We start from the raw sequence: 14,218 nt of genomic DNA on the forward strand, positions 1-14,218 counted from the left end.
GATGTTGACAGAAAATTCTGTTCAATATGGCTGCCCTTCTCGAGCGACTGGAGAACACATTTGGAGAAACTTGTAAGTAAAACGGAACCTTCGTTATGTTTGTTTTTTTCCGTAAAAAAGCAAGTATATTAATATGTTGCAGCCAATAACTTGTTTTCGAATGCGCTGTTGTGTTAAAAAGCACAGACCCAGGTGGTGAATAGTTGTTCGCTGTTGTTCGCGCTCTTTTTCAAACATAGATTATGTCGTCAGTTTTAACCGATTAAAACACAGTTTTACGAAGAATCACACATAAAGAAAGGGTCTTAGTGATATTTTAACAACCCCTTGCCAACGCAAGAAAGTTGGCGTTTTTACAACAGCAGCCTCATTGTTCGGCAGGTTTTTTTTTCTTCTCATTAGCATCATTCAAAAGTGACTCAGCTAGCAGTGGCAACTTCTATCTAAAACAATTGAAATATAGCAAGGTGTTGTATATTTAGTGTGCTGATAAGGTTTTCAATATTTTTATTTTTTCTTCCAAGGCTGAAAACCGAAGACAAAAAGACAGAAGAAAAAAAAATTCAGACTGCAATTAATTTCAGGTGGAGACAGTAAACACAGGTGAGTTGAAAGATCTATTGAAGAGACCTTTCTTCATGGCCATTAAAACATTTTTAGGTTAAAAGACCTGTGTCATGAATCGCTGTGCGGCAGGCAGGAGTTGGACCCAAAATGCAGGACTCAGACTCAGGGGATGAACTCAAAATCACAGCTTTAATTGCTGCTCACAGAAAACGAGCATACAAAACTAAACTGGGAAAATATAAACTCACACGAGGAAACACACAGCTTGAGGGACGACACAGCACTGACTCAGAGAAACACAGGGTTTAAATACAATGGGAAGTAACGAGGGGAATGAGACACAGAAGGAGAGCACAGCTGGGAGAAATCAGAACTGACGAGACAAGGGAGCAAAGTAGGATACACTCACATGAGACACAGACCTTCAAAGTAAAACAGGAATTAGCACAGATGCAAACTAGAGTAGGGGAGACAGAGCAACTAAGAAACACAGAGGGCAGCTACCAAATACTCAGAACTAAACAAAATACACTCAACAAAAATATAAACGCAACACCTTTGTTACTGCTCCCATTCCCCATGGGATGGACGTAGAGACCTAAAATTCATTCCAGATACACAATATAACCATCCCTCCCAAACAGTGGTCACAAATCAGTCCAAAATTGTGGTAGTGGGCACATCTGCTATATTAAGATAAGATAAGATAAGATAACCTTTATTAGTCCCACATGTGGGAAATTTGTTTTGTCACAGCAGGAAGTGGACAGTGCAAAAGTTATGACGCAAAAATTAGAATACAATAAGAATAAATACAGTACACAGCTGTACAGAATAGAATAAAATAATATACTATATACAGTAGAATAAAATAGAATAAAAATATACAATAAGATAAAAATAGAATACGAATACTATATACAACTGAGTAAAAATACAACGATGCCAGAAAAGATTATTGCACTTAGTGTTATTGCACATGTGTGGATGTGTGTGTTTGTTCAGTTAAAGTCTTTGTTGTGGAGTCTGACAGCAGTGGGGAGGAAAGACCTGCGAAATCTCTCCGTCCCACACCGTGGGTGCCGCAGTCTCCCACTGAAGGAGCTGCTCAGTGCTGTCACAGTCTGCTGCATGGGGTGGGAGATGTTGTCCATCAGGGATGACAGCTTAGCCGCCGTTCTCCTGTCACTCACCACCTCCACTGGGTCCAGAGGGCATCCTAGAACAGAGCTGGCCCTTCGGATCACCCTGTTCAGTCTCTTCCTGTCCCCAGCAGAGATGCTGCCGCCCCAGCAGACCACACCATAAAAGATAGCAGAAGCCACCACAGAGTCATAGAAGGTCTTCAGGAGTGGGCCCTCCACCCCAAACGACCTGAGTCTCCGCAGCAGGTACAACCTGCTCTGCCCTTTCCTGTAGAGGGCGTCTGAGTTATGAGTCCAGTCCAGTCTGTTGTTCAGATGAACACCAAGGTACCTGTAGCTGTCCACAGCCTCAATGTCCATACCCTGGATGTTCAGTGGTTGCAGTGGAGAATGCTTGTGCCTGCGGAAGTCTACCACCAGCTCCTTGGTTTTACTGGCGTTGATCTGGAGGTAGTTCAGCTGGCACCAGTCCACAAAGTCTTGAGTCAGTCCTCTGTACTCCTTGTCGTCCCCATCAGTGATGAGGCCGACTATTGCAGAGTCATCAGAGAACTTCTGCAGGAAGCACTGGGTGGAATTGTGGGAGAAGTCTGCAGTGTAGATGGTGAAGAGGAACGGAGCCAGAACCGTTCCCTGTGGGGCCCCCGTACTGCAGACGACCCTGTCCGACACACAGCCCTGACTCCTCACATACTGTGGTCGGTCGGTGAGGTAGTCCAAAATCCAGGTAGTGAGGTGATGGTCCACTCCAGAGTTCTCCAGCTTGTCCTTCAGAACCGAGGGAAGAATAGTGTTGAAGGCACTGGAGAAATCAAAGAACATGATTCTCACAGTGCTTCCAGCGGTCTCCAGGTGAGCGAGGGAACGATGTAGGAGGTGAATGACGGCATCATCCGCTCCAATGCCAGGCTGGTAGGCAAACTGAAGTGGGTCCAGTGATGAGCTTGTTAGGCGCCGAAGCTGAGCCAGGACCAACCGCTCCAGGGTCTTCATCAGGTGGGATGTCAGAGCCACCGGCCTGTAGCTGTTGAGGTCCTTGGGGCGTGAAGTCTTTGGCACTGGTACAACACAGGAGGTTTTCCAGAGCTGTGGGACTCTTCCCAACCTCAGGCTCAGGTTGAAGAGGTGCTCCATCACCCCACACAGTTGGTCCGCGCAGGACCTGACGACCCTCGAGCTGATGCCATCTGGACCCGCTGCCTTCTTGCCATTAATCCTCCTCAGTTCCCTCCTAACCTGGGTGGTTGAGAGAGACAGGCTGGAGCCTTGTGTTGAGTGTGTATTGGATGCTGTTGTTGGGGGTGGGGAGGAGTGAGCAGGGTGAATAGAGGAGGTGTGAAGTGTCTGAGGTGTCAGAGGTGGAACAGCAGCAGTGGGGGTGGGTGAGTCTGCAGCCGATGTTGCAGACTGTCTCATGGTTGAATCAAATCTGTTGAAGAAATGATTCAGTTCATTTGCCCACCTCACATCCCTCCCAGGCAGAGAGTTCTGCTGTTTGTGGCCTGAGATGGTTCTGAGGCCTCTCCAGACTTCACCAACGTTGTTTTGTTGAAGCTGGTTCTCCATCTTCTGCCTGTAGCTGTCCTTCCCATTCCTTATCAGTCCCCTCAACTCTCTCTGCACCCTTTTCAACTCCTCTTTGTCTTTGGATTTGAAGGCCCTCCTCTTCTGCTTGAGGACAGCTTTAATTTCTGGGGTAATCCAAGGTTTGTTGTTGGAGAAACACCGTACAGTCCTGGTAGGTACGGTGTTATCCACACAGAAATTAATATAGTCAGTAATGCATGTAGTAAGGCTGTCGATGTCCTCTCCATGGTCGTCACAGATCACCTCCCACACAGTCGACTCAAAACAGTCCTTAAGAGCCTCCTCGCTCTCCTCTGACCATCTCTGCACTGTGCGGGTGGCTGGTGGCTCCCTGCGCACTAAGGGCTCATACACAGGGACAAGGTGCACCAGGTTGTGGTCAGATTTGCCCAGTGGAGGGAGAGGTGATGAACTGTATGCCTCTTCAGCATTGGCATACAGTAAGTCCAGTGTTTTATTGACTCTGGTTGAGCAGGTCACATACTGGGTGAAGGTGGGCAGTGTGGAGTCCAAAGAGGCATGATTGAAGTCCCCTGATATTATGAGAAGGGCTCTCGGAGATTGTGTTTGCAGTCTGCTGACCACAGAGTGGAGAGTGTCACAGGCTGCATCCGCGTTGGCCGAGGGGGGGACATACGCTGTTATTGCGATAACATGCGAGAATTCCCGGGGCAGATAGTACGGACGCATGCTAACGGCTAACAGCTCAATGTCTCTGCTGCAGAGTTGTTCTTTCACAGTGATGTGCCCAGGGTTACACCATCTGTCGTTCACAAAAACTGCCAGTCCCCCTCCTTTCCTCTTACCGCTCTCTCTCGTCCTGTCCGCTCGCAGCATCTGAAATCCCGGTAGTGTCACGCTTGTGTCCGGAGTTAGCGGTGTTAGCCACGACTCCGTTAGCATCATGATGCTACATTGCCGGTACTCCCTCTGTGACCAGGTTAGCGACGTGAGCTCATCCATCTTATTGGGCAAAGATCTTACGTTTCCAATGATTACAGAAGGAAGAGATGGTCGATAACGTCTCCTTCTCGGGCGACGGCGCTCCTTCCCAGCACGACACCCCCGTCTTTTCCTCCTCAGCTCGCTGGGAATGTCGGGTCTGTCCGCCGGCAGTACCGCTGCGGGACGCAGCGCTAACAGCTGATCCTTACTGTAAACAAAGGATCCCTGCTCTGAGTCCCCAGACACGCGTGAAAAAAGTAGAAATAAACTAAGAAAAACGACCAGAACTAGCACAAAACGGTAGAACATGGTTGCAGAGTCTAATTACTGATACGTTAGTTATAAAAAATTACGAGAAGAAAAGATAAGAAAGAAAGAAACTCAGAATGAGCAGAGCTGCTGTAACAGGCTGCCGCACACGGGGGGCGCCTTGAACTTATATATTGAGATAATCCATCCCACCTCACAGGTGTGCCACATCAGGATGCTGATCTGACATCATGAGTAGTGCACAGGTGTACCTCAGACTGCCCACAACAAAAGGCCACCCTGGAATGTGCAGTTTTGTCTCACAGCAAAATGCCACAGATGCCACAAGCAATGAGGGAGCATGCAATTGGCATGCTGACAGCAGGAATGTCAACCAGATCTGTCGCCCGTGCATTGAATGTTCATTTCTCAACCATAAGCCGTCTCCACAGGCGTTTCAGAGAATATGGCAGCACATCCAACCGGCCTCACAACCGCAGACCTCGTGTAACCACACCAGCCCAGGACCTCCACATCCAGCAGGTTCACCTCCAAGATCGTCTGAGACCAGCCACCCAGACAGCTGCTGGAACAATTGGTTTGCACAACCAAACAATTTCTGCACAAACTGTCAGAAACCGTCTCAGGGACGCTCAACTGCATGCCCGTCGTCCTCATCGGGGTCTTGACCTGACTCCAGCTCGTCGCCGTAACAGACTTGTGTGGGCAAATGCTCACATCGATGGCGTCTGGCACGTTGGAGAGGTGTGCGCTTCACGGATGAATCATGGTTCACATTGTTCAGGGCAGATGGCAGCTGAGAATGTCCCAGTTCTTGCATGGCCAGCATACTCACCGGACATGTCACCCATTGAGCATGTTCGGGATGTGCTTGACCGGCGTATACGACAGCGTGTACCAGTTCCCACGAATATCCAACAACCTCGCACAGCCATTGAAGTGGAGTGGACCAACATTCCACAGGCCACAATTGACAATCTGATAGACTCCATGCGACGATGTGTTGCACTGCATGAGGCAAATGGTGGTCGCACCAGATACTGACCGGTTCTGGGTCCCCAGACCCCCAATAGTGCAAAAAACTGCACATTCCAGGGTGGCCTTTTGTTGTGGGCAGTCTGAGGTACACCTGTGCACTACTCATGATGTCAGATCAGCATCCTGATGTGGCACACCTGTGAGGTGGGATGGATTATCTCAATATAGCAGATGTGCCCACTACCACACATTTGGACTGATTTGTGACCACTGTTTGGGAGGGATGGTTATATTGTGTATCTGGAATGAATTTTAGGTCTCTACGTCCATCCCATGGGGAATGGGAGCAGTAACAAAGGTGTTGCGTTTATATTTTTGTTGAGTGTACAAGAACACCAAACTAAGACACTACACTAAAGAATAGGCTGGGACAACAAAGAGAACTAAGAACATAATAGAAAAACTGAGGCACAAGAAACTCAAAACACTGGGTCACTGACCCAGGACTGTGACAACCTGTTTTTTTTTTTGTTGTTGTTGTTGTTTTGTTTTGTTTTGTTGTTGTTTTTTAAATCATGCCCTGGCTTTGTCACACTGAATCATGTTGAAAAGATCTATTTTCATGGCTCCCCCCATTACCATTTCCTTGTACTTCTTTCTAAATAATTTCCCCCAGGGATCAATAAAGTATTCTGATTCTGATTCTGATTCTGATACCAGTCTATTTTATTTTGTGACATTAACATCTTAAATGTACCCCACCAGTTTAATTATTAATAGCTGTGTTAGTATTTATAATGCTTTTTTTTTTTTTTTTTTTTTTTTTTTTTTATCATGTGCAGATCTACCAAGGGTCAGTGGCACAGTTCACCTTTTGTGGTAAGTTATAACACTTCATATGTGGTCACATAAGTAAGTTGTTTCATCAGTTGTTCAGTTCTTATAAAATGTTGTATAATTGTACCAAATCACTGAGGATACATCCAATGTGTGAATCACAATCAACAATTTTACTGTGATATTCGCTCGTGTTTAGAGAATCTCCATTATCTTTGTTACTGAGTTTCCATTTTTGTAGGGCCAAATTTGTATTAAAAATTAATATTTTCATATGATGTGAAATGACTCAATCATTTCTAATTTTTAGAAGAAACCATTCATTAAGTCCCTTAAGGTGAAGATTTCATATATTGATAATGATAAAATTAACACAAATTAAAAGTTTCACTGATAAACACACAATTTTTCCTTGCTTTGAACCCCATGTTCTATATAGATTACAGCTCTGATCTGGAGAATACTATTTTAAAATACTGTGTAGGGTTTTTGTCAAATGATTAAGAAACAGACTCTCTGTCACAAGAGACAGAAAGCTTGTATCTTAAAAGAAAAGTCTCCAAAATTTAGTGGAGTCTGATGTCATGCAGTTTCATAAACATGTATTCTCCCCAAAGAATGACACCTGAAAACTTTGCGTTAAATGAACTTTTCTTTTCCCTTTTTAGGAGGCGCCTGATATCAACGTGAAATGCACTGCAGTACTTCGTGCCCTTCCTGTATACCTGCGGGAGGAGGACCCAGAATTCTTTTAGACATGTAATGTAAGTGTATTTTTGCATTACTTAAATTCTGCCAGTAAGATAAAATGCTATGGATTTTTTTTTAAATACAATTTGAAAATGTGAGGAGAAATTGTTAGAAGATAAAGAAACTCACAACTCAGATATCTATTTTTTACATGCGCATGGGCGGTCACTGCTCAACAGATATGACACAGAGAAACCGCCCAGGGCATTCAGAACATCCTTTATTTATACTTCAAGCAAGTTTCCACAGCAGTAGGAGTGGCATGTATGGAACTGATAATATTTTCCTTAAAAGGAGAAAACCTTTCGCTTATCTGCAGAAAAAGGAGGTAACTTTGTATGTATAGAAATTCAGACATTCCCATAAAAGGAGAGAAAGAGGGGGAGAGCGCCAGCTTGTCTGTTAAAACAGGAGGTAGTATCGTATGTCACCGCATTCCTCTACACATATGGCTTCAATCTCTCTTCCTGTGTTGGTTCCAATTCACAAGCTCTTCTTCCTTTAAATGAAGCTACAACTAAGCATAATCACAAAATTAAAAATCTTTCATTCCCTCCTGTTTGTAGCTGAAATCGTCATAAAATGTGTATCATTCAAACATAATCATTCATCACATTAGTTTCATACTCATCGTCTTCTCCTTCTTCCTCATCTGGCACAGTGACATATGCAACAAGAGATTGAGATATCATTCTTGATACCATTCCTCTTACACAGGGGATAATGCATGTAGTAAAGATACAAAACATGATAAGTATTAGGCCAAAAAACATCAAAACCTTAAACATCAATGTTCTCCATGAGCCGCTCATAAACCAATCCCACCAATTACTTTGTGAATTTGCCCAATCGGTTACCTGTGCCTGTTGAACATTTCTAAGTAATTGTAGAGCATTTGTCATATTATCAGAATGCACATTGTCTGGAATATATGTGCAACAAGTTGTATTGAACAAAACACACAGTCCACCCTTTTCTGCCAAGATCATGTCCAGGGCAACTCGGTGTTGCATAACAGTTATTCTTATGGCATCAATTTCCTGATTTTGCTCGTTGTTGATGGTGGTCGATGCATTTAAAAACAGCCCAAAACGATAATCTAGAGTTTCAATACGCAGGGCATGTTTTCCAACTCCAATCCATGGAAATATTGCATGGACAATCTTTTGTCCAGTAGTCCATGTTTTAAATTCTTTCGGTACGTCAGTGCCCCACACGGAATCATGTGGCTCCACTTGCTGGGCTTCTCGTTTCCTTCTCGTAGATTGGAAGCTCTTGATTGCCGTTATCTTGAATGTGTGGTCAGAGATGAATATAGGGGCACATGTGCCTGTCCACTGCTCTGGGAGTACGAAATAGGCACGCTGTCCACATAACCATGCCATTCCCTGTACCCAATAGGTACCGTTAGATGGACCGTTGTTCTTCACTGGGCCACCAAGTGCATGTGTATACGTTCCTACACAGTTCCTGGTGGTCCCTAAATCGATGGTTCCTATCGTCTGGCGATAACATCTCATATGCTCCCATTTTATTGGATTGTCTAGGAATACCGGGAAATGCAGTGCTTCATGTCTTTGTTTAACCTTCAAGTTAACCCAAAACAATTGGTCACAGTTGCCATCTCGAAGTCCAATAGTCAGGGGGTCACTGTGGTTTAAGACAATTCCTGAATATTGATAACCTAGACTGGCAAAGCTTGCTGCGCATGTCACTTGAGTCATGTTCATAGGTCTGCCATATAATGTAGCATGCTGTGTTGTAGCAGGCATGTGTGAGCATATATAACAATCTTTGCCTTCTGTGCGATTATATATGTATCTATACCAGGCGTTGTTCATCCAGGGATGGATGTGGTCCTGTGTCACTTCAGCCAGGTGTGAGTTGTCATATGTCCATGCCCTTCTATGCAGGTTGGCTTCTTGATCCTTTAAGTGCATCAGAGTCCATGCTGTAAGCAGCAGGGCCAAGGTGGTAAACAGAATAATCTTCATGATGACCAGACACACCGATTTACTCTGGTGAGTAGACTACAGGCGAGAAGTAGAAGGCGGGATATACCCGATCAGCCCTCCCTTCACCTGTAGATCACCAAAGAATCGGGGTGGTGGTGTCTTTAGGTTGTGCTGTCACTCACTTCCACTTTTTTGCAATGGCTCTGGTGGATCCAAGAGGGCCTCTCAGCGATTTTGCAAGCTGTTGGCGTCGTTAGGAGTACTTGGTATGGACCTTCCCACCGGGGTGAGTTCCAATTCTTTCTCTGGAGTACTCGTATAAGGACCCAATCGCCTGGCTTTAATCTACAAGAGATTGGAGAGGAATCACACGGCAGTTTATTGTTCAACACAATGTCCTTGTTTTTTAGTAGCTTTACCATCCATTCTGCTAAAGTTATCTCTCTAACAGATTTATCTATCGGTTCACTTGTTATTGGTAGTGGAAAAGGTCTCCCATGAATTATTTCAAATGGTGTCAATTTTTGGGAGCCCTGAGTTAGTCTCATCCACATTTTTACTAGACCTATGCACTCTGGCCATGGTCTTTTTGTTTCTTCCATGCATTTCCTCAGTCTTTGTTTTATAGTGCCGTTAGTTCTTTCTACTAATCCTGCACTCTGAGGATGGTATGCACAATGATTTTTAATGTTAAAATCTAATACTTCTGAAACTCTTCTGATAACTTCGTTGACAAAATGTGTGCCATTGTCAGATCTAATCAATGAAGGAATGCCATAAGTGGGAATGAAATGATTACATAAACATTTTGCAATGGAGATTGCATCATTCCTTTTTACTGGGAATATCTCTGGCCAGTTTGAAAGCACATCTATAATCACTAAAGCATATTTTGATCCTTGACATTCATTCAGTTCAATAAAATCCATGTGGATGGTGTGAAATGGATGAGGTGGTGTGGGGAACTGGCCTCTCTTAGGTCTTAAATTTCCTTGTGAATTGCGTTTTTGACAGATTAGACATGTTCTTACAAATTCTTTTGCTGAAGTTTCAAAATTTATAGTGTAGAAATGTGTATTAATTATCTTTAACATCCCTCCTGTTGACACATGCGTTATACCATGGGTCACTAAGGCTGCTGTTTTGTGTAGAGACTTTGGTAATATTGGTTTTCCATCACATACCATTAAATCATCTTTTAGTTGTGCTCCACATTTCAGCCATTTGTTCTGTTCAGTGGTTGTTGCAGCTTTTTGTTCATCTCTTAGTACGTCAAGTGGTATTTGTGTACAACGTTTGGATGTTAGAAGCATTATCGTTTGTTGTGCAGCCTGCTTTGCTGTTTGGTCTGCAAAGTTATTTCCTTTTGTGACAACAGAGTTGTCTTTTTGATGTGCCGCACATTTACAAAGTGCCAATTGTTTTGGCAAGGTGATCACTTCCAGTAGAGTCTTCAGTAGGTCCCCATGTTGTACTGGGTTACCTGTGGATGTGACCATACCTCTATTTTGCCAAATTCTCGCAAAACTGTGTACTGCTGAGAAAACATACGGGCTATCAGTGTGAATATTTATAGATTGGCCTTTGTGTAGTTCACATGCTCTTATAACTGCTTTCAGTTCTGCACTCTGTGCTGAGTGTGAGGGTGTAAGAGGTTTTGCTTCAATCACACTGTCTTCTGTAGTTACTGCATAACCTACGCAGTTTTGGCCAGTGCTACTTTTAGATGCTGAACCATCTACAAAAATATCGCTGAAACCAGGGCCCTATTTCAGGAAGCCGGTTTAGAAAACTCAGAGTGAAAAACGATACTCAGGGTTGAGTAACCCCGAACTGTCCATCTCGGAATATTCGGTTTCAGAAAGGCTGATAACAATTAGTTCAGTCAACGCGGAGTTGCTTTAACCCCAAATTAAGCGCGCGCATGAGGATACATAAAGCCCTGATTAGTGGAGCACAGATTAAGCGAGTCACCATGGAGACGGAGGGAAAGAAGGCGCGGTCAATGTATTTTACAGCGCTTGAGGCCGAAATTCTGATGGCAGCATATGCCGATAACATGCAAATTGCGCGGAAAAAAGTAACACAGCCTCAGCTGCAAAAGAAGGGAGCATGCATGGCAAAACATAGCCGACAGAGTCAATGCGTGAGTGTTCATTTAAACATTGATCTAGGGATTCCCACCCATTTAACACGTTATTATATTATATTTTATTTTATTTTTTATTTCATACATTTTATTTTGTGATGTGATGTGAGCGCAGGTGCAACCCAACAGGCCCCAAACGTTCCTGGCAGCAAGTAAAAATGAAATATAAAAATATAGTCCAAACAGGTAAGGTGGAATTGTATTATGAGCCATAGTGCTTGGTCTGTTTGTCCGATGTAAATCAATTGCAGTTAGAGGCTACATTAATTTCCCCTCTGTAAGCACTTATTGAAATTATCTGAGCACATTACAAGTACATATTTGCTTACTCTGTATGCTCAAATGTGACCCGTTATAGCCACTAGAAAAAAAGCGGAGGCCCGAAAAACAGGTGGGGGTCCTCCACCACCACCACTCACAGAGGCTGAGCAGTTGGCTTCCACATTTGTGATAATGTTGGCAGCATCACATATGATCTTCACAGTGCAGAGAACACAAATTAGCATCCATTACTATAATGAAATAATTTGTTAGTTTGAAATGCTACAGGGAGCTATGTACCTGCACATTAATGCTGTGGAAAGACTTCCTGTTCACATAGTCTCCTTCATTTACTGAAGGAGCAATGATTGGAATGTGAGTGCCATCTGTACAGCCAATCACGCCTGGGAACCGTGAGAATAAATGTAAAATTTAAGTAGTAGTTCAAGTATCACCACATCATGAATTAAGTTTCGTTCATCCTGCTACCTGCAATTTTGTGGCATCCCTCTTTGATAAATCTTGTGAGTCTATGACCGGGGAACACCACAAACGAGTACAGGAGACGTTTCAGTGCAACTGTAACATTCCTGACTGCCCGACAGACGGTAGCCTTGGAAACGTGCTCAGCGTCACCAATATTATACAGAAAGCTCCCGTTTGCAAAAAACCGAAGTGCAATACAAATAATATGTACAGAACTGAGAGAATGTCCGCGATGTGTCACATGAGCAATATTAGGCCTGAGAATGTTCTTCAAATAAATTATAGATTGTGCTGAAAAACGGTAACGTTCACACAGAAAATCATCAGGAAATGATAAAATGTCCAAACGCGCTCTAATCACTCTCTCCCGGCGGAGAGCTCTGTGGAGAATTTGGGCTTCAACATCTACTGGCTCTTCAAGGAAGGAGCACGCCATGTCTGACACTTCCTACAGTCAGGTTTCCGACAAAGAGGCGGAGAAAGTCAGGGTTAGTTGAAGTAAACCTGCTAGGGGGCAGGTTAGCTTCACGGAGTGTGTCGTCATAGTAACTCACTCAGAATTAATCTAAACTCGCTTTGTGAAACCGAAAACCCAGAGTTTTCGTTAACTCAGGGTATACTTACTCAGAGTTTGCACTAAACTGGCTTCCTGAAATAGGGCCCAGGTTGTGGCGTGCTGTGGATGTCAGCACATGGTTTGGTGTCTTCATCAAGTTTTTCTATACAACAGTGTGGGTCACCCTGTCCTGGCGTAGCTAAAAGTGTGCTTGGGTTTTGCTGGCCGCATTTTTCAATCTGTATATGTGACTGTGATAACAAAATGCCAACATAGGATAGTTGTCTTGCATGAGTCAGATATGATAAGTTGGCTTGCAACAGAATAGAGGTTACTGCATGCGGTACTCTAATTATTAGAGTATGACCTAGTACAATGTCAGCTGACTTTTTTACTGCTTCTGCAGCTGCTGCACAAGCTTGTACACATGTAGGTAGTCCTGTGGCAACAGTCTAATTTACTGGAATAAAATGCCAATGGGCGTTGTTTTTCGCCAAAAGCTTGGGTTAACACAGCTTTCATGTACCCTGCTCCACCATCTACATGCAGGTAGAATGGTTTGTCATAGTCTGGTAGAGCGAGTACAGTGTTTGTTTGTAATGCATTTTTTTAAATCTATAAATGCCTTCTCTGCCTCTGGAGTCCACTGTATTTTGTCCTTTAATGCTAAGTTTTTTCCATAAATCACGTCTTGTAACGGCTGAACTTCAGCTGCATAATTTGGAATCCAGGTCCTGCAGAAATTGCAGAGACCCAAGAAACTCATCATTTGCTGCTTTGTTAAAGGTTTTGGGGCATTTTGCACAGTCACTTTTCTACTATCTAGTAGTTTCTTTCCTTCTCCCGTGAGTGTATGCCCTAAGTATGTAACCTTTGGGCTCCACAATTGCAGTTTGTGTTGCGAAACCTTGTGCCCCTGTTCAGCCAAATGTTTTAAAACAGTTAAGGTGTTCACTTTGCATTGCTCCTGTGTGTGTCCTGTTACCAGGATGTCATCTACGTAAAGCAGATATTGTCCCGGCGCAGGTAATGTACACAGTGACATAGATTGTTTCAATGCTTCGGCATACAATGTTGGGCTATTTTGAAACCCTTGTGGTAGCCTTGTGTATGTGTATCTTTCTCCATTAAACGTGAACCCAAAAAGATGCTGTGAGTCAGGGTGCAGGGGCACAGAAAAAAAAGCGTTTGACAGGTCAATCACTGAGAACCACTGTTCTTTTGGTGTCACTTGATTTAATATTGTATGTGGATTGGCCACCACTGGTGGTACTGTTTTTGTAATGCTATTAATAGCACGGAGGTCATGTACCAAACGAAACTTTCCTGTATTCGCCTTTTTTATTGGAAAAATGGGAGTGTTACATGATACTTTATCTGATTTGATTAAAATTCCTGCTTGTTCCATATCGCGATTACAGGTTTAATGCCTTCCATAGCTTCTTTAGATAATGTATATTGTGGTTTTACAGGTCTATGTGAAGTAGTTGTTTCCACTCTTATTTGATCTGCATTTTTTTATCAAACCTACGTCGGTCGAGCCTGAAGACCATAACTCATCAGGCAATTGCTCTAGCTCTGGGTACTTTTCTATTGTTAATAAATGTCACTCATTATCATTCTGTGTCATACAGACGTTTGCACCGTCCGATAGATGAGTTTTGGGCATTGTTGTCATTACCCATCCTAATGTGTAGCGCATGCATTTTGTCCTTCTGCCTTGTAGCCATTC

At 43.5% G+C, this 14,218-nt stretch overlaps 1 protein-coding gene and 1 long non-coding RNA gene across 2 annotated transcripts; one reads left to right on the top strand and one right to left on the bottom strand.

The window, feature by feature from the left end:
- Positions 1–549: 549 nt before the first annotated feature.
- LOC147318304 (uncharacterized) lies at positions 550–7,184 on the top strand. The gene is made up of 3 exons (XR_015131436.1): positions 550–603; positions 6,335–6,371; positions 6,998–7,184. It is a non-coding gene; the product is annotated as an uncharacterized LOC147318304 (long non-coding RNA).
- Positions 7,185–7,672: 488 nt separating this feature from the next.
- Positions 7,673–9,073, bottom strand: LOC147318305 (uncharacterized). The gene is made up of 2 exons (XM_086310135.1): positions 8,410–9,073; positions 7,673–7,731 (listed from the first exon to the last, which is right to left on the bottom strand). The coding sequence occupies exons 1-2, from the start codon at positions 9,071–9,073 to the stop codon at positions 7,673–7,675; spliced, it is 723 nt and encodes a 240-aa protein (XP_086166261.1).
- Between the last annotated feature and the right edge of the window lie 5,145 nt (positions 9,074–14,218).

Source organism: Aulonocara sp. 'chitande type north' Nkhata Bay, linkage group LG11 (assembly GCF_057382095.1).
Source record: "Aulonocara sp. 'chitande type north' Nkhata Bay isolate Kocher_YH1m ecotype deep benthic linkage group LG11, A_spYH_male_GT1.1, whole genome shotgun sequence".
Classification (NCBI taxonomy): Eukaryota; Metazoa; Chordata; class Actinopteri; order Cichliformes; family Cichlidae; genus Aulonocara; species Aulonocara sp. 'chitande type north' Nkhata Bay.

What these genes read in the sequence shown, in the direction of transcription:
- LOC147318305 (XM_086310135.1), bottom strand. Translation starts at nt 9,073, where the DNA reads ATGAAGATTATTCTGTTTACCACCTTGGCCCTGCTGCTTACAGCATGG. An exon ending in ACTCCCAGAGCAGTGGACAG is followed by an intron (nt 7,732 to 8,409) that starts GCACATGTGCCC and finishes TCACTGTGCCAG; the next exon opens with ATGAGGAAGAAGGAGAAGAC.